This window comes from Mugil cephalus, chromosome 13, assembly GCF_022458985.1.
Source record: "Mugil cephalus isolate CIBA_MC_2020 chromosome 13, CIBA_Mcephalus_1.1, whole genome shotgun sequence".
Lineage (NCBI taxonomy): Eukaryota > Metazoa > Chordata > Actinopteri > Mugiliformes > Mugilidae > Mugil > Mugil cephalus.
In genome coordinates this window covers 8470215-8489589 of record NC_061782.1, presented here as the reverse complement: position 1 = coordinate 8489589, position 19375 = coordinate 8470215, and the positions used below count along the sequence as shown (strand labels likewise).

General features: G+C 43.5%; 1 protein-coding gene across 2 annotated transcripts in view; it reads left to right on the top strand.

Moving 5' to 3' along the window:
• Positions 1–19375, top strand: part of disc1 (DISC1 scaffold protein) — a 41374-nt gene that overhangs the window by 9920 nt on the left and 12079 nt on the right. For both annotated transcript variants that reach the window (XR_007114002.1, XM_047603303.1), the window contains exons 7-10: positions 2788–2842; positions 4507–4609; positions 4785–4973; positions 12503–12563. Coding sequence is in view for 1 of the 2 variants with exons in the window: in XM_047603303.1 (XP_047459259.1) it covers positions 2788–2842; positions 4507–4609; positions 4785–4973; positions 12503–12563 (408 nt within the window). In the remaining variant the exon portion in view is untranslated. The remainder of the gene's footprint in view (positions 1–2787; positions 2843–4506; positions 4610–4784; positions 4974–12502; positions 12564–19375) is intronic.

Below are 19375 nucleotides of genomic sequence, written 5' to 3'. Positions count from 1 at the left end.
AATGTGACTGAAATGGAGCTGCAGACGGGGCTGTCACGAGCATTTCCTTTGGGCCTTATATGACTGACTGAAAGGTAGAAAACCTATTGCAATTTATAATTAGTGAATTTTATTCGGGGTCACGGGTTTGCATCCCTCCCGTACGCATGTGTGAGTTGCCTCAAATTGCTCTGAGTTTACACGTTACCGTGTGCATGAATAGGTGGGTCAGATGCAGAGGAAGAATTTCCTCATGAAGGATTAATAAAAGATTCATTCTCATTATCATTTTCATACAAAAGGATTCTCAAACATTTTCTCACAATGTCAGCAGGAGCACAACTTTCAGTACTAATAGCTTAACTTTAATGTAGATATAGCAGAACGTTAGATGTCTTTGCACCACTAATGTAGATTCATCTCTGGATTAAAAAAAGCAAACATCAGGTGCCTTGTGTGACTGGACAAAATCTTGCAGGACATAACATGAAATTATTTTTTTAGTTCTAGTTCTGCATCAGATTGATATCAGACACATTCACTCCTGTAAATAAATGTAAATGTTGGTGCAGTATCTGTGATGACCAGGTGGGGCTGCTAAAGAGCTGTGAATGCTTGTGACACTCCAACAATCCCAGTCTGTAAAGGTTTTTGCTTTTATTTATCATACAAATGTCTTACTTACCATTGATTTAGCTTCTTTGAGAGGGCCCAAATCAGTGAGAAGCTTCTAGTTTACTAAATAGCTTGCCTCACAGCTTCATCCACCCTCTGTCAGAGTCGCATTTTCAATACATCCTAAAGGGGAATTGGTGTTTGGTGCCAAGAAAGCATAATTGAGTCAAAATGGCACATGTTTCGCCCAAATTAACATCTGAAATAACAGTGTAGAAGACACCTAGAATGACATGCTGGATGTAGTAGATTTTCTCCGCTAACAGCTTTGATTTTTTTGAACGAGTGCACATGCAGTTTATAATTATCTGTTGTTTCTATGGATATCGGCTTTGTTGTAGCCCCTGGCAAATGGATGTAATATAACACGCGAATTTGTCAGACCTGAGAGATGATTTGTTTATTTTCACGTTCAGAGAGGCGCGATCAAGCAGCCTCAACTTCTTTTTCTTTATTCTTTGCATCCTCGTGCCCTCAATCCTCATCTCTCAACACCTGCTTTGAATTTTAATAGTTTTTCTCAGATGCTAATGATTACTTTGCATCACATCCTCTGAAGTTAATAGCTTGCGAGTGAGCACTGTGGAAAGCCTCTCTGTCGCTGCCACTCTTTAAAAAGACATGTAAATTGTACTTATCGCCTTCTCGGTGGTGTGACCCCGCCATCGCCGGCATAATTTGATATCTGGCTTATTCTCACCCCAACTTGAACGCGTTTATTTTCGCCGCTGATTGAAATTGCGACCCCAGATTGGATATTCAGCTGCACATCTCCCGGTGTTGCGCTTGTTGGCTCGTCTTGATGATTGTGTTGCAGCTCCGTTTCCAAATAACACAGGACATTTCTTCCTCGCATCAAGGCGCTTTTCCTTAAGGGCACTGAATCGAAGAAATCCACCTTATCCTGGGTAGATGCATCCCCCTAAAAAGAGAGTGCTGTAACGCTGATGTTCAGAGAGAACATTTTACCCTGTCTCACCGTGAAACATCAGCTTGAATAACACATAAAGGGCGTACTGATTTTGGGGATATAAAACAATCGGGAGCACCTCAAGGTGACTGTGTTGTGCATAATGGATTTTATGCTCATTTCTTTTTCTCCATCTTATAATTGATTTGTGTCTCTGTTGTCAAATAATGTGACCTTAATGGTTTGTCTCCCTGTTTGCAGTGTTTACATACAATAAATGGCGACATGACGTCTGAAATACTCACCTCGACAGTTAAATCATTCAATGAAAACACCTATGTCCGTCTATATTTTCTGTTGTTGGCGTTGGAGTCACGCTACAGGTTCCTGTTATTGAATTTAATGCAAATACGTTGCATAGCAGTTGGTTTTGATGTGACAAATTTAACAAACAGCCTAGTTTCGAGCTCTCCGTCTCCCTGATATGTATCCATTCGATTTCAAAGTCTCGCTAGCATCTAAGAAAAAAAAGAAGAGGAAAAAAAAAGAGAGAATCACAAATAAGCAGGACGTGTCAGTGCTTAGCAACTGCAGCATGATTACAGTCTGGAAACGGTGACTGGTGAAGGAAACAAAATAAATAGTTGATCTGAGGAAGATTTTGCACATAAAACCACGGCCTAATGCTTCAGTTGTTGCACGGCTTTAATTAAAGGGAGATACACTTTTATCACTGAGCTGCGCAGACACTGATTTTGGTTGGCGGCTCCTTCTCCTAGTTATTAGCCTTTACGCTAAACTAAGCGAACAAGCTGCTGACTCAAGCTTCACCGGCTGCAGATTTTAAATCCCAAATGTGAAATCTGAAGCGGAAAATTCATAATACACATTTTCCTACTGTCTGAATTGTACATCCAGTTAAACTCTATGCGTACTGCTATTGTATTCTGCATCTAGGTTTCTTCTGCTGTACGCGAGCATGTAATTATCGTTCACTGTACAGTACCGCCTATTTTTATGTCGCCCATTTGATTCTTTTAAAAAGTTACATAAACTTCAGCAATTTTCTTGTCAGTTGTGCAACCGTTCTGCGATCGGTAGCCGGGTGCCAAAATAAACTGGCTGCCTTTAATCTTTCTCGCAGACATGTATTGATTCCACCTGAAGTTTTCAAAAGAAAGAAATTACTTTCAGCGCTGCACTCTTCACATTTTGTTTTGCAGACTCCAGGAGCAGGAGCGAGCACTGAACCTGTCCATCAAGGAAGCCACTGCCAAAGTAAGCCACTGTTCCTCTGAGCGATGAATGAACGCACGTGCATATCTAATGAGTAGCAAGTCAAAACGGACAATGTGTGCCAGCTCCACTGTGTTCGTTGTGCATGCCAAATGTCACTGTCTGTATTCATGTGCTTCTTTCCGTTTGACAAGGCAGTGAACTCTCCGTGCATTTTATGTGAAAGCCAGAAGCAGCCGGCTGTTTAAGTAAATCCTACTGAAATTCTAAATCCTCCATAAAACAACTTAAAAAATAAAATGATCAGATTTTTTTTCTACATTTCAGTTGAGAAATATGTTTTGGATTCATCCCGTCTAAAGGTTTTTCTGCACATGCCACATGTGTATCCCGGTGTGCAATGGCTTTGCATCCTTTATTGTGTATGTTTTTAGTGTATGGAATTCCCTCTTGCTTCACAGGGCTTTGCTTTTCCCTCACGCAGATCTCTATACATAGATCTTTGCGGATGGAAAAAGCCAGAAGCTGCAGATATCTGCAATAGGAGGTATTTTAAGGGTAGGGAGAGAGCCTCAGCAGGGGACAGGGGCTCTGTAAAGGCTCTTTTTTTTTTTTTTTTTTACAGTGACTTTGTCCTTTAGAAGCCCATCATCAAATGATTGGTGGACGCTGCAACTGCATCTCAAAAGACTACAGTGGCTTTCCACCGAAATACACTTTCACCACAATCACAAGATTGTCCATTGTGAAGTTAAAATGAAAAGAAAAGTCTGGATCCTAAATGAGATATCCGCCAGGTGGAAAATGGCACACCTACTGTGACAATATGATTGCTAGCATGAAAGCAACTTTCACTTTATGTATTGACTTTTTCCAAAATGATAATTATAATGGCTTCATGTTTTGAAATTAAATCACCTATGTCAGAATTTCCCCCGGTTTGAAAAGCACTTTTGAGATGTTTCCAGTTCATGTAACGCATGAAATAAAATTATCCAAGCCTGTTTTCTACATTTCTGTGGGAAGAAAACTCCCCGGGGATGTTCTGCCTCAGAAATACCAACCCATTTGACAGCCTTTTCAAAGTGTTGCACAAAACTGTGTCAGATCCAAGTAGAAAACGCATCATAAAACCCGTCTCCACATCCCTTTGAGCAGTGAAAACACTTCCTCAAAAGAAAAAAAGTGCATCACGGGGATTGTATCTGGATGTAGCTCCGAGTGTATGCACTGGAAAGAACAGAGGTTTAAAGGACAGAGCGAGGGCAGAAGGAGGCCAGGCGGGCTTGTATCTAAAGCCATCAACTCCTCTGTGAATACCGCGGAGCCGAGACGCGGCATCCCCATCAGCCCCTGACATTCAGAGCCTTTTTCCTCTCTGACCTTCTAATGATATCTTCTATGGAGATTTCACATATTCCTAGTGTCCACGTGAAAGGAGAAGCAGCCTCTTTCTTCCTAAAGGTTATAGACAAGGTAACACATCGGCGTTGATGCGCTGCTGTGTATTCAAAGCAGGGCCAACACAGAAGGGCGGAAATGAATCTGTCAGGTCTTAGAGAATGAGTGTCAAAAAGAAAATGAAAGCGAAATTGGAAACGAGCTATGCATCCTGTGGGATCCATGTGTCTGCAAAGGTTTTGTTAGTTACCGCCCTCCCCCCCCTTTCTCCCTCCTCTGCATCTTCCTCTCCTTCTTTTCCCCAGGTGGTCATGAGTCAGAGGCTGGGCAGCAGCCTGAGGAGGAAAGTCAGCGAGACTGAGACGCAGCTTTTGGCGCTGCATGAAGCCAAACTGGCAGCCATTTCAGGTAACTTTCCTCCGAGCGCCGCCCTAATACATGCCTGCTACACTCCACATCTTTTATTTACCTCATTTACTTGAATCGTCCAGCCATTAGCCTCACTTAATTACGCCATTAATGATCGAGATGCCCATTAATGGGCGGTGTAAGCATAATGTCCTCCTGCGGTGTGCCGGCGCAGGTAATGACTTCGGCAGTGCCAAGGAGCTGAAAGCCGAAATGAAGGCGGTGTACGTGGAGCGGGACCGGCTGGAGGCTCTGGCCAAGAGGCTGCACAGCCTCAGCTCAGGGAGCAGCCAGGAGCTGGCTAGGATGAAGGAGCAGCGGCAGCAGCTCAGGCAGGAGCTGGAGCAGAGGGAGGCCCAGCATGGTGAGTCATTTAGGGCCAATGCGGCTCTGTGGGAAAGAGGGCATCAAATCATTTTCATGGCTATTGTGCTCTACAGATGTTTGTATTTATGGCTTAAAGAAATGCTTTCTTACATAGACTCTGATGAGAGGGAAGGAGAACAAGATTGCCAGTTAGCTTAGCCTAATGTAAAGACTGGAGCTAGCTAGCCTTAGTATGTCCAAAGATCACAACATTGCCCTTATAGCACTTGTATAGCTCAGAAATCCACACACTTCCACAAGTATGGAAATCAAGAACTGACTATATATTTGGTTCCCTGAAGTCAAAAGTGCAGAACTTTGAAGTTCCCCGCTATGATTCCCAATCTATGAAATTATTATTCTATCTTTTTAGATAGAAACAGTTCTGGGAAAACTAAAAATCACACCGAAGCTCAAACCAGTTCCCTTTTGCCCTTCTGCAACGCTGAAGACTTTTTCATTACATTTTCTGCTCGTCCGTCCCACACCTTTGGCCGACCGACCCTCTAATGAAACGGCAGCTGAGGCTCATCTGTTCTCCAGTATTTAGACACGTCCGCCACGCCAAAAACTCCTCAGAAACGAAGCGAATAAAACCGGTGGCCAGAACGTAAACATACGTCCAGTTCCAGCAGTTTCCTTTCAGACAATGGTGCATTTTTCCATTTAATGTTGTTACTTATAATAAAAGCTTTTCTGTTGTTGATGATACTCTGTAAGCGCGAACGGGAAGTGGTGTATATTCTTTTTAAGTGGACAGCAAAATACCTTTTTGTTATCTTCAAGTTTTTGGCCTTCAGCTAGCGCAGGAAACCATGTCGTAGTTCCCTTGGATGAAAACAGCTACATTTGGTGGAAGTAAAGGGCTCAGAAACAGAAATAACAAGCTGAAAGGTGCTAAAATGTTGCAGAAAAACAGGGACAGAACCAGAGGTGAGTCATGTAATATTACTCTGTGGGATGCCTTGCACATCGCTCTTAGTCATTTATTCCATTGTTAATATGAGAACTTTTAATTATAACAGCTTTGAATAACCATTTGAAAATATGAAAGTGAATAAATAAATACAGCATTATCTGAGAGAGCACCGCTGCATTTTTCCAGTTGCCCACAGAGACGGGGAAAGCGTTTGGTGCATGTTTGAAAGGTGCCTCTGTTTTTCTTTGAAAACACCTTTTAAATATCAATTCAGATGTGAGTCATGAGAGCTCTTTCAAAGACAAGTCCTCTCTTGATGTCGCTCCGCGCTGCGAGGACATCAGTGAACAATGACTTTTCTCCCAAATGAGGGAGAAGTGATCTGCTGTCAATGGGGACTCGGCTTCCAACGAGTTACCAGCAGGACTGGCAGTTGTTCAGAGGAGTGTGGTGGTGAGGGGGTTGCAGGGGAAATGAGCTCTAGATCGTGTGAAGTAGCCAGTTACCTCTAAGCCTCTCACGAGTTGTTAGAGTTTGCATGCTCTCCAAACCAGATCCGAATGCTGCCTTTTAGGGGCGAGGCATTGGATTGATTTGGCAGAGACCTAAACGGATTTTGACGGCACCACCTGCAGTGCTGCTTTCTCTGGTCTGAGAATCACAGGGAGATTTTTTCATAGTAAAAAAAAATAAATAGTTAAAAGGTCAGCTTCCTCTCTTGAGAGGAATGGAAGCACGGAGTAAAGGTGAGCGGTGAAGTGATGAGGCCGGAGCAGGTATGGAGGGACTGGAGCGTTGCATCGGGCTCCTGCTGCAGCCTTGAGGCGTTCAATCGCTCATTTAACTTTAATTATCATCTAGATCATTAAGGGTGGTGGCTGCACCGTCACAATTAGTGCTTTTTTCTTGGATGCGCCTTCTAATGTCACTAGGGGGCAGCCTTTTATTGTTGCATTTCACCGTTGTGGCTGAGTCACATGGAGTTGTTACGGGGTGCATGATATTGATGTTTCTGTTCATGTAAGATCCATACTTTTATATTACTGGATTTTGGTTGCTGAAATACAGTACCGAACCGTTAGACTTTGCCAGACCCCCAGGGATAGCATCGATCCCGACCGTGGCGTGCTCGAAAGACACGTTCAAGTGCATCTCAGTGTCATAAGCACGCATGGAATAATGCAGCTCTTGCGGACACAGAGACTGGGGGGAACCAGTGACATGCAAATTCCGCGGCTAAACAAAGGAATGGGAGTCCGGTGTGCAACGCGTCGCAAAGAAGGCGGCAAGTTAATGAGTGGTTGTGCAGCTTGCTCAAACGCTCAAGTGGGCGCACACAGTATGGCAGCGGGCGCAATTTCGCGATGTGCCGCTGACACCAAGCAAGGGGCTCATTAAACTGTCATCCTGTTTGGTAATAAGGGGCTAGCGCACACTAGCTGGAAACTGATAGCCCACAAATAGGGCATTAGCATTTCTTTGGCTGGAGGGGATTAGAAATTACTGTCTAATCTAAGTCAAGTTGGCCCTCTTTTTGGCTTCTTAGGCGTCTCTGGCTCGCACTTGAAAAGGGCTCCTGTCACGGGCTGGAAAGCAACATGTAGCTCAACAGATACCGTGACCAAATCTGAGCACATACATTTCAGGTAGTGCACCAGTTCAGCTCGTAGAGCGTCTCAACCCAAAGTGCTTTGTGGTGTGAGGGCTTGTCGGCCTGGGAGTCATTATGTCCCTAATTGCCGTTGGCACGAGTGCTGATGAATACCAAACCCATTATAGCCGGAGGTTCGATTCCCTGCTGAGAGCACAATTTGGTTCCCAAGAGAGATCCCGAGCGATACTAAATTTACAAATAAATAATTGAAGAGCTGAATAAGATGAGTAAATGACCCCCAGGAGTGAGGACGTTGACATGTGGAGGCAGCACCAGCGTGTGTTCCTCTCAATTTACCCAAGTCTTCTGCTTAAGCTTATTTAAAGCTTTTGTTAGCATGCTGGCAGTATATTCTGCAGGAGTCAGGTAATTTGGCTATCCGTGATGAAGTCATGGCTCCAGTGCCACACATTTAATTAATGGTTTTGTTTAGTTTTTTTAGTTTTTTGTGAATTGCTGGAGCTCCACCACCTCGTTTTTTTCTCCACGCCACCCTCGCCTCCCATGCTTGATTTTCTGCTCGGGCCAACCAGAGCCGCACCATTCCAGCACATCAAAACGCTGTCACCCTGCGTTATTAAACAAATGCAGTTCTCTTTTACTCGAGTGCCAATAGTAAAGGCGCGGACATATATGATTTATTCATGACTCTGGCTCTTTCAGCGTGCTTCTGTCGAGAACATGATGGAACGTATGACAGCTCTTCTCCTAAAGAGCTGCGGAATGATTGAGGGCGGCGTGGTGGTTAAGTGGACCATGGAGAATACGTCCCGCTTTTCTCTGAAGTTTTTGTCTCCCGTGCTTCGATGGAAGATATCGCAAATTTGTTATGGAGTGTCAGAGTGTCCGTACCCATAGGATCTGCTGCAAAAACCCAGATGATTAACCACCACTCAGTTAGGATCGATCATATCCATTTATATCCATATACCCATTTTCTACAAGTTTGTATGACATAAATAGTGTTGGTAATGTCTTACAGAGATTTTTTTTTTACTTTACTTACTTGGTATTCCAGTGTCTCATTTCCTATAAACTCAACATTACCCTCAGTTGTTAGCGTTAAGTGCAAATTAGCAACAACTACATGCGCTTGCTCATAACGCTAACATCAGAACATTAGCATTGTCGTTAAGAGCCTGCAGGCATCGGCGTTCAACCAAAACCGTTCTAAGTTCTCTAAGAACATATTCAGAGCTGATGGCTGTACACTCTCAGCTTTGTTTACACCAAACTCTTCTGTGGGAGGTGACAGCTGTGCCAAACTCGGAAAACCTTTTTTGTTTCGGAGTGGAGGGGGAGGGATGTATTAACTTGGAGCTCCCAGAGGAAGTCGAGGAAATAATAAGATGTTTAATGGAGCCAGATTGTGAGCAGGTGAAGCGTTTTTTGTCTTTATGGCTGCACATTCGGGCAGAGTTCCTCCTTCTTTGTCAAGTTAGTGCTTCCCAGATTCAGAATGTTTTGCAGCCTACACCAGTGGATTTAGAGTTAAGAGTCTAAACAAGTCTGTTTGCTGAATCTCACCCGAGTTATAGTGCCAGTGAGTGTGCCTTTAAGTTTTCAGCCAAGGAAATTCAGTACCCAGAACTGACATATATATCAACCCAAGCACAGATTGCATACACACAGACAGTTTTTCTTTTTTTCTTTTTTTTTGTCAAATGATTCCTTTTGTTGTGCATTCGTGCATAACCCCGCAATATGTTACACTGTGCCAGCTGCAATCTGTGATCCTGCAGCTAGAGCATCATGGGTTATTGAGTGTCTGTCGGAGACGTCAGCCTGTCCCTCGTCTTCCATTAGCTCCGCCGCCGCCGCTGCTACGTTCCAATACATCCATGCAACGTGAGTGTCAGCGAATGCTGACTGCGTGTTTATGTTACCTGCAGTACCGTCACACTCAAACAGCCCGAGCCGAACTTAAACACATTAATCACAGCCGGTGCCTTCAACTCAATTACAAAGATACACAATTTCTCTTCCGCCTTATTATGCTCAGGCTTTTATATAACTCGCATATCGGTGGTGCTGTGTTAGCACGGAGCCGCCTCTAATTTGTTTGACAACACGAAGGCCTCGCAGATGTTGGGCGCTTTTTATTGTTACAAGGCGGCGAAGAAATTACAGCATTATTCACTTTCAATTAGAGGGCTGTTCAAATGCTCATAATGCAGAAGCAAATCCAAACACCTTGCCATCATTAACTTCCTCAGGCTCATTAGAGCCCATAACTTCATCAGTGGGAATTATGCATTATGCGCTTGTGTGATGTGTCTGCTTTGTCCACATCACTGATTTGAATCATTCATCTTTTTTTTTGTATATCGACGTTACATTAGTAAGTAATTATTTGTTCATTAGAGGAATGAACTATTATCATGACCCATATGACGCAAATGCCCTCATCCGCTTACACTTTTGTCTTTGTGCTTTAAATTTACTTCCAATGACAATAAAGGAATCTAATCCAACCTAATTCAATCTAATCACATTCTCCTCATCTCTCCGTAGTGTCTCAGTTCTGTTTGTATTATGAATGAATGGTCTCTCCGATTTTGGCCGGGGTCCTTGGCAGCAATCAGTGATGTTTAACGCCCGCTGAGATCAGTGGCGTGAGGGGAGGCTGGGCTCATGAATTTCCAATCCGGCCTCTGTGAACTCCTTTGTGAAGTTCCTCTCAACACCAAATACGCTGCCGCGCGTGTACGAGGGAGCCGCAGAGTGCCGCTCCTCTTTATGGGCTTCTTAGTGCCGGATTTTATTCGCATGGCCTGCCAATGACGGCCGCCTCCCGCAGACTTACAGGAAGTGGTAATATCGCCCGGCGCTCTGGATCCACTCAGCGCAGGAGGAGGCGCTGCTGCCGCTGCCGCTTGATGTCTCGTTCCACTCTATAAAGGAAAGATTATTTTCATCCGTCACGGCCAAAAAGGCTCACTGGTTTTGCCACCAGTTGGCATGGCGACAGGATGATGACAATCTCGTCTGCGTGCGACCGTATTACCGTGGAAAGAAATATTAACAGTTAATACACTTGTGCCTGCATCTCCCGTCTTCGTCTGCCTTGTGCACTGGCTGTTTCCATTCCTCACACCGTATTACTTCTAAATCTGGCTCTTGTTCTCGCTCAAGCCACAGTCTACTTTGTCATCTCGCATCTGTACATGCTCTGTGCCATCCAAAGTCAGGCTTAATGCCTCCATGTATTATTCAGTGGCTATCTCCTTGCATGCTGCTTAACGGAGCCAGCGTGAATGGAAGTTGACAAGGGAGACTTTGTCAGGTAGGATAGGATCTCACATAGCAATTAGACGGGTGGTAAGTGAGCCGTCTGGTCCACGTACGCCGAGATCGTCTCGCCAGATATGTGATAGCTTCTCCAGCGGCCTCCCTCTTCCCTCTGATTGAGCAGATTTGGCCACTTTGAATGAAGACGACACTCGGGAAAGATCTATTTGTGCGACACGCACTCAGAGCCCTCATGAATACCCCAACTATCTCCGTCTCAGCTCTTTCCCAAAGTACAGGCAGGAATGTGTTTGTGTGTGAGCGAGTGTCACAGCCACTTTCTCTCAGGCGTTTTCTCTTCCTTCCCCGCTGCGCCGGCTGTCTCGTCCCCGAGCCGATGCTGTCTAATAACCACCATCAAGACAATAACATGAATTATATTTCAACCTCAGCGCGATTCAGAACACGCAATTAGGTGACTTTGTCTCTGTGTGAGCTCTAGTCAATGTCAGCAAGCTAATTGGCATTACGTTTGAGTAGTTTCCAACCATTTCTGGCTCGCCCTAAAATCAAGCACTGTCCTCTTTTGACTCTCCGTCAAGTTTTTGACATGACGTGTTGACAGTTAAAGGAATAGTTTAGTTTTGGGGGAAATACCCGTATTCGCCTTTTTTTTTTTTTTTTTTTTCCCCCAAGAGTCAGATGAGACATTTGATACCACATTCACGTCTGTAAAGTAAACATGAAGCTGCTGCCAAAAAGAATGTCTTAGTTTAGGATAGAGACTGGAAGCAGATCAGATATATTTGAATGTTTTGACAAGCGTGAAGGGATAAAATAGTTGTGTAAGGAAATTGCAAATTCTATGGAAAAAAAAAAAGTCATTTCATGAACTCTCTCGCTTATCTTGCGACCTCCGCCGAGTCTCCTGATCTCAAATTGGGAACGACTGCACCGGAGCGAAAGCGATGATCGTGAATCGCGTGCGGGTTTATGAGGTCAGACTTTTTGTGTGTCTGTACTTAGCGGGAAGGTGGAGGTGGACGAGAAGGAGGGTTCATATTGGATGTTATAACTTGTGTGCACATATACATATATATATATATATATATATAAATATACCTGGTGCAATTTGATATAAGTGCATCCTATTGTGTTCAAGGATCCGCTGCTGCAGGGGGCATATTCTCATGTTTCATACATGAGCTCATTAACGGTGCTCAGATTGCCCTCCTCTCCATCCTGACTAACACTCAGCCAGCCTCCGTCTGCCTCCTCAGGCACAGCTCTCTGCTGGCAGAAGGGTACAGGAAGCAACATAAGCTATCCATCCAACTATATGCCCCACAGAAAATCTGGCAAGATATAAGGAACTATGCCATGATAAAATCCCTCTTTATCCTCAGGCCGTCTACGATTTTATCCCGTCTTAGAGCGGAGGGAATGATCTTTTCTCGACAGTGTGTATGTATGAGGAGATAGCCAGCTGGTCCTCTGCACTGAACTGTACTGTTGCAGCTTCTCCGCACAGTGCCATCAACAGCTGTGATGCCAACCACCTTTTTCTAGCATGGTCCGCGCACAGAACGGCAAAAGACGAGTCAGTTTTAATGGTATTAGAGCTGTGATTTGTTGCTAGGATACGTCATTATTGTTAATAAAAGTAATGAGGGAAGTACATGTAACAGGCTTTTGTTCTCTTTGTGCTTTTCTCTCCGCGCAGAGAGCCGCCTGAAAGAGAACACTACCAAGTATATCGAGCTGTTGGAGGACAGGTTGCACAGGTAAGAGCGCCGGTCGCCATTTCTCTGTCTTTCCTCTTTTTGAGAGAGTTGCGCAGGACTAACAAACAAGGACGTAAACAGAGCAGCAGCCTCCAAGGAATTTCCTCTCACCTCCGTTGTCCTCTAACCAGAGCACAGTCTCCCCAATACATCACCTCACGGCGCATCATGCACTCACACTTTTTTTTTTTTTTTTTTCCCCTAATGCTGTTGTCTCCTAGAGCCCCTTTCTCACATTTCACTCCGTCTCTCACTTCCACAATTTGTCTTCTCCCCTCCACCATCTCTCATATTTTCTTTAGCTTTATTATTTTTATTTTTTTGTAAAACGTCAGCTCATTTTCCACCTTTTCTCCCCCACTCCTCGTCCTCCTCCTCCTCCTCCTCCTCCATTTTCGACAAAGCAATATCTTCTTCTGTCTGTTCCATTGTTTCCACCTGCATCTCGGAGCGCTTAAATCTCAGAGGGCCGTTGTGTTGATGACATGAGCCGTTGACTTTCCAGCAGAGGGTGCGGAACGCCGTCCACTTTTGACGCCATGTGCATCGTTTGGGCTTCGTTTGTGTAGATTAAAAGCTGTTTAGATCATAGACGGACGTCACAGAGCAGCTGTGGAGTAGCATTTTGGAACTGTTTGTGGGATAAATGGAGCCTGCGGTATTTTTTCAAACACAGTTTGAGTGTTCAGAAGAGAAGTGTTTGGCGGCGGGGTGTTTACTTTGAGCTGTGTCTGTTTGACCCCTGGCTCTGTTTGCAGAGGCTACCTTTCTGTGTTGCATCCTTGGAGAGGCAGGGTCATCTATTTGGACGGGAGCCAGGAATCAGTGACACACTACAAAGCCGTTTGTAGTTGAGGGATGAACAGAGCAGGGCGATGCATGGTTAAGGAGCAACATGGCTGATATCTCACTGCCCAGCGGGGGGGAAGCATGCCTCTGGACCTTTGCTGTCAATAGGGCAGATGGCGGCTTTGTGTTTTGTTTGTACGAGTTTTCAGACAGTATCTGTCTGTTCTTTATGTCTGATGGGAAAAAATATCCTGGGTATAAGCACAGCCTATAAAGGTACATGTAGATAAGAAGACACAAATACTACAAGAAAATATTACATTCTAAAGTACATCCCAAAAGTGATTTATGAGATTACATGTCCATAAGTTCAGGAGACTCATTTCTTCAAATGTCCACTTGAGGCTGTCTTCAAGAGTGCATCAGTCTCCATAGACCTCAGTGCTTAAATTCCCGGACTTTACACCAGAATTAAACGTTTGCAGCCTGGTACAGAAACTGAGTCTGTCTCTGCGGTTTGTTGCTTTGAAGCCAGCTGGTCCGGGCTCGCTCTGTTGGGAACTGATTGTGTCCAAGCGAAAGATCTGCTGGGCCAATCAAAATGTTTGGGCCTTATGTGGCGAAAGACAGAAGAGCCCAGTGGTCACATGCACCGATCAGCCACAACATTAAAAAACACTTACAGGAGAAGTAAATAACATTGACCATCTTGTGACAATTTAATGTTCTGCTGTTAAACTTTTGGATCTAGCATTCGTGTGGATGTTTCTTAGACATGTACCACCCACCTAGACCAGACCAGGCACCCCCACCACATAGAAATGACACTCCATGAAGCAACAGCCAGCAGCTTGACACATGCACAAAAATGGTTTAGGAAAAATGAAAAACAGCGCGAGGTGTTGACCTGGCCTCCACGATCAAGCATCTGTGAGATGATCCACAGAGGCCCCTCCCCTCAACCCATAGGAGCCAAAGACCCCCCCGCTAACTACATCCACAGGACACCCTCAGAAGGCCCATGTCCATTCTCTGATGGGTCACAGCACAAGGAAAACCTACACAATGTTAGGAAGGCAGTCATAATGTTATGCCTGTTTCAGTGAAACATGATGCATAATGAAATCCAAAAGACTCATATTCTGATAAAAATTGAGATGTTTTGTAGGATTATTCCAAAAACACTGTCTCTAACAGTTCCTGTAATGAATATGACATAATCTTGTCAAGACCTTTCCTTTCTTAACACTTTCAAATCCTCAAACCCAAACTGAGATTACACTGATGAAATCTGCTGGGTTTTAAAAAATTTATTTTGAAAACACCGGCTCAGTGGTGCTCGTTGTCTCAAGTAAATGGAACTTGATGTCAGTGGAGCGCCCCTTTAAATAAATCTTTAATGCTAAAATATCTCATTTTATTTTCCTCTGTTAATACAGTCTGAGATTTTAAATCCAGAAAGTGCCTGTTTTTGTTTTGTCGTGGATGTTTTAGATGTGAAAATCCTTTATTTCATGTGTTTTATTAATTTCTAGATGCAGCTGATTCTATATTATAGATCACCTGTGTCTTAAAATCACCACAGAATGAAAAGCTGTATAAAAACGGACACTTCATTATCATTGGCAGTGCAAATCAAATCACACCAGCGGCACTCGGGCACCAGTAGCGTCCACCAGTTCCTGCTTTGGCACAGTGACACATATTTGCCTTGATTGAACGTACACTCTCCCCCACATACACCACCAACACACACACACACTCGGGTACACACATGCGCCCCATCATCCACTGTAAATGTTATCAGTCAGCTTTAATGTACATTACTGGTGATGGAGTGCCGTGGCGATGGGAGGTGAGGAGAGGAGGAGGGGAAAAGGGAGGAGAGAGGCAGATTAGTGTGGTGAGCTGTCTGGTCTCCGTGGAGACGGATGGTGTTGAAAAAAACCAATTATCTCTTCCTTGCTAAGGACTAGAACAGGATGTTAGAGCAGCACAGATGCTGTAAGTGTGTCACCAGAACAAAAACAAAAAAAAAAAAAAAAAACATTTTATTCAAATTAGCAGCAGCACACAGTTGTTTAATACATTATGTAGATGTTTCATTAGGAAATGCTTCTCGCTTTTTTGTCCTATTTATGAATTCGGTCTTCTGCTGAGACTCGGGAGTCGTTCATCATATGCGTCGGAGGCAACTGGTGTAGAAGTCGTTAAAATCCTCAGACATGCTCTCTTAGTTAAAACCGACGACACGCTGTGAGCGTCTAAGCTGGAAAGCCCAGTGACAATGTGCTCCATTATCACTTTTCAACGTACAGAATGTAAATCAGAGAAACGTCTCTGAAGAAGAGGAGCCTCAGAGAAAAGGCTTCGCCCACCCCCTATCTCACCTCTCCCAATTGTCCCCATCTTGTGCTCCACCACGTTATTAGCACCTCCCCACAGCTGGTGTTATGTCAGATGGTAATGTTGAAGGGGGAACATTACCGTCCTCCTTTATTCCTTCTGAAGTGTGAGTTCCCATTGTGTGTTTGGAGTATCCTCAGCCTGAGAGGCATTAAAAAGATGCATTAATAGTTTTCCTCCAGGTCACTAAATGTCTTACTTTGCCCAGAATGCCCAGACCTTTATACCGGCTCATATTCATGTGTGAGACCTGAAGATGAAGCTGAACGGGTGGAGTTCAGAATATTGGTCACTCGTATGTGATATCGATCTAAATATCGATAGTATCTATACGTCCAGTGAATTATTCCTCACAGAGTTTGTGTGAGTGCAGCTTCTCTCCAAGTCTGTAAAAAGGAGCTTCTTCATCCTCACCTGTAGAAAAAGGTGGATATGGACAGTTTGATACTCAAATCCTAGCATCATAGCAACGTCGCACAGCTGGCACTGATGCCGTTATTGAAATGCGTCGGTACTCGGAAGAGAAGGCAATTACACGGGATGCAGACCCTCTTCTTTGGTTGAAAATGATTGGGTCGACATTTCCATCGCTGAGCAATTTTTATATTTATCATTACAGTGTTGGTTTTGTTTACTTATTTGCTGAACTGACTTTGCTACTGGGTTTATTTTCCATTGTTGTTGTGTTGTTAACTGTGTGTAGTAAAAAGGGGAATTATTTAATTTTTGTACTGTTACATTGTTTTATATTGTAATTAGTTAATGGAAACAGATTTATTTCAACTAATTAAAGTTCTGAAGTTGACTAGAGGTGGGTATTGGCAAGGACTTCACGATACGTATCACGATACTTGAGTCACGATACGATACATTATTGATGATAATCCATTTGATTAAGATTAAGATAAATCTAAGTTATTCATTTCTGATTACTTGCACTTGTACATAAAAAGTGGTGGTGGAGGTGCAGAAGTTGTTCAAGATCGACCCAAAACATAACTTCAAAATCAATAATGTATCAGAAGAAAAAGTATCGCGATATGTTGCCATATTTTTCCCACCCCTAATCATGACATTTCAAATAAAAAGTATATCGGCAATAGTAGCCCTGTATTTACTTGGTATTGAATTGATACCAATATTCCCAATATTGCCTCACTTGTCACTCTGCATAGGTTTAACTGAGTCCACTGGTTCCAGCTGGACCACATCAGTGCCTCTTCATTCGGCAGTGTATTTATAATCCTTCCTTGGTAGCTGTGTGCGTGCGTGGTGCCTTGAGGAGAAAGAGCAGTCCTGTCAGTCAGCAGTCCCACCGGAGGACTGGGCGACTGTAGACGGAGTGTGCCGGCCTGTTTCTCCTTCTTATTACCATGGCATCAGCGGCGCAGCACGCCCACACTCTCCACGCCACTGTCAGACGGCAGGTCCGAGCGGCTGCCACCAATTAACCCCTGGACGAGGAGTTCACACCAACGGGCACCGGGACGCCACCATCACAGGGATGCTTAGTCGCTGACATGTTGTCTGGATTTCCAGCACACAGAGCCCTAATGCCGAAGCTTTTTTCGTAATGAATTGCGATTGTCACTGAAGAGCGGCGTTCGTGATAGATGAGGCCGGCTTTGACATTTTTTAGAGGAATTTACGATTGTACCAGAGTGAATCCCCACGGAGAATGATTTATCTGTGTGTAAGTTAACACACGTGTGCCCACCCGTATCTGTGTGTGTGTGTGTGTGTGTGTGTGTGTGTGTCCCTCTCCACTTCAGAGGAGACAAATAACAATGGCATGGCTCATTGGGTGCGTCCCCACTCCAGCAGAACTCAGAGGCAGCGGCGTTGAGCAGTGAATTGGCGAGGGCAAGGGGGTAGGAGGAGTGGAGGGAGAGGGGGGGTCGGGCCTGGCAATTTTTCTATTGTCTGTCTGCCAAACGAAGGTTAGAGAACGGCGGAGAGGCGCGCGTTGGCAGGGTACAGAGGTTGGCAGCCTTTTCAAGCAGAGGATGGGCTGGAAAACAAGTGGCTTTCAATTTTCAGTGGGGGGACTCATCACTGAGACAGAGAGAAGAAGAAACAGAGGGAGAGATTAAACAATATTGTCTGGGTGCAGTTTGCCTTTGAGTTTGTTTACGTACGATGGAAAATGAGCAATTTCGCAAATCTGACTGCACAGCGGGGAGGCACACTCTAGGTGAAAACACTGAATATATTACAGATATAGATATATTTGTGCTTACAGTACAATATCGTCATGTTGTGTTTCTGAGTCACTCGATGTGAGAATTAATGTTTGTGACGGAGAGCATCCTCCTGGGATGGACACAGGAACAGACACACAGATGGGAGGACATTTCTTCCTTTTAAGACTTTAAGGTGTTTGATACATGTCGTACGGATAAAATACGCAGATTTACAAGATTGATTCCTGGAACCAAACTTATTTTTTTCTTTACATTCACGTTTTCCTGCGCGTGGTCTAAAATATATTTCAAACATCATGAATGGATTCGAGCTCTCAGATATCGCCTGGGACTGCAGCCACTTGGGAATTATTTGTTGTCTAAAGGTCACTGAAAGAAAAAGGTCAATAAATAAGAATATTTTTAAATGTCAGAGGTCTCAGATCTGAGTCAGAGGAGAAGGATTTTTTTAGAATCTTAATTTTTTTTTTTATTATTAATAATCCAGAAAAAAACATCTTATAATTCAGAATCAGTACTCTTATCTCTACTACTAAAAACTCCCACACAGAGCAGTTTCTGGTATTTGTGTAAAAAAACAATTGTGATCTGTTTAACCTATATAATTAATAAAAATAACCCGAGATTCGTTGACTACGTTGCTCAGTTTCTAATTTTTCTCATTTTTGTGTCCTGCTGTGCTGCACTCTTTAAAAACTATTTATCTAACACATATTGTATCAACTATGTATATACATATTATACACAGTATGTGGCCATATGACGGTGATGCTGTAAATGCATTCAGTGATGCTCTTAGTGCTTATCATTTCACACATCACTTCAGATTATCAGTATAATAATATATAACTTGTGGTGGAAACGGTAATGTATTTACTCAAGCTCTGTACTTAACAACAAATTTATGATACATGTATGTTTATTGAGTTTGTCCACTTTCTGAACCTTTTTGCTTCCCATCAACAACATTGCAGAGTTATAATATATTTAAAGTTTTTTTTTGTTGTGTTTTCTTTTACTACACTTATCTGACAGCTTTAGTTACTTGTCAGATTACATTTTTGTCTTTTGTGGTACATTTCCTGTCCAGTCAAAAGCATGTGCAGGCAAATGTAGATTTAGATTTTTGTTTTTGATAAACTGAAAGATTTAAGACAAGATGAGTTGGGTTGAGATATTTATTGTAAGAAAAATGGTTTGTAGTGCATTGACCATAGACTGTATATAAATATGCACAATGCATCCTTGCTTTTTTGTATTGGCCAGACTGACACTATTTTCCCAGTCAGCGGCATCTTGCAAGTTTAGAGCCAGAGTTTTTACAGTACGATCTGAGAGTGGAGCCACACGGAGCCGTGTTATCAATGATCCAGCCACACTTACTACAGACTAACTGGTGTTTTCATTTAATTA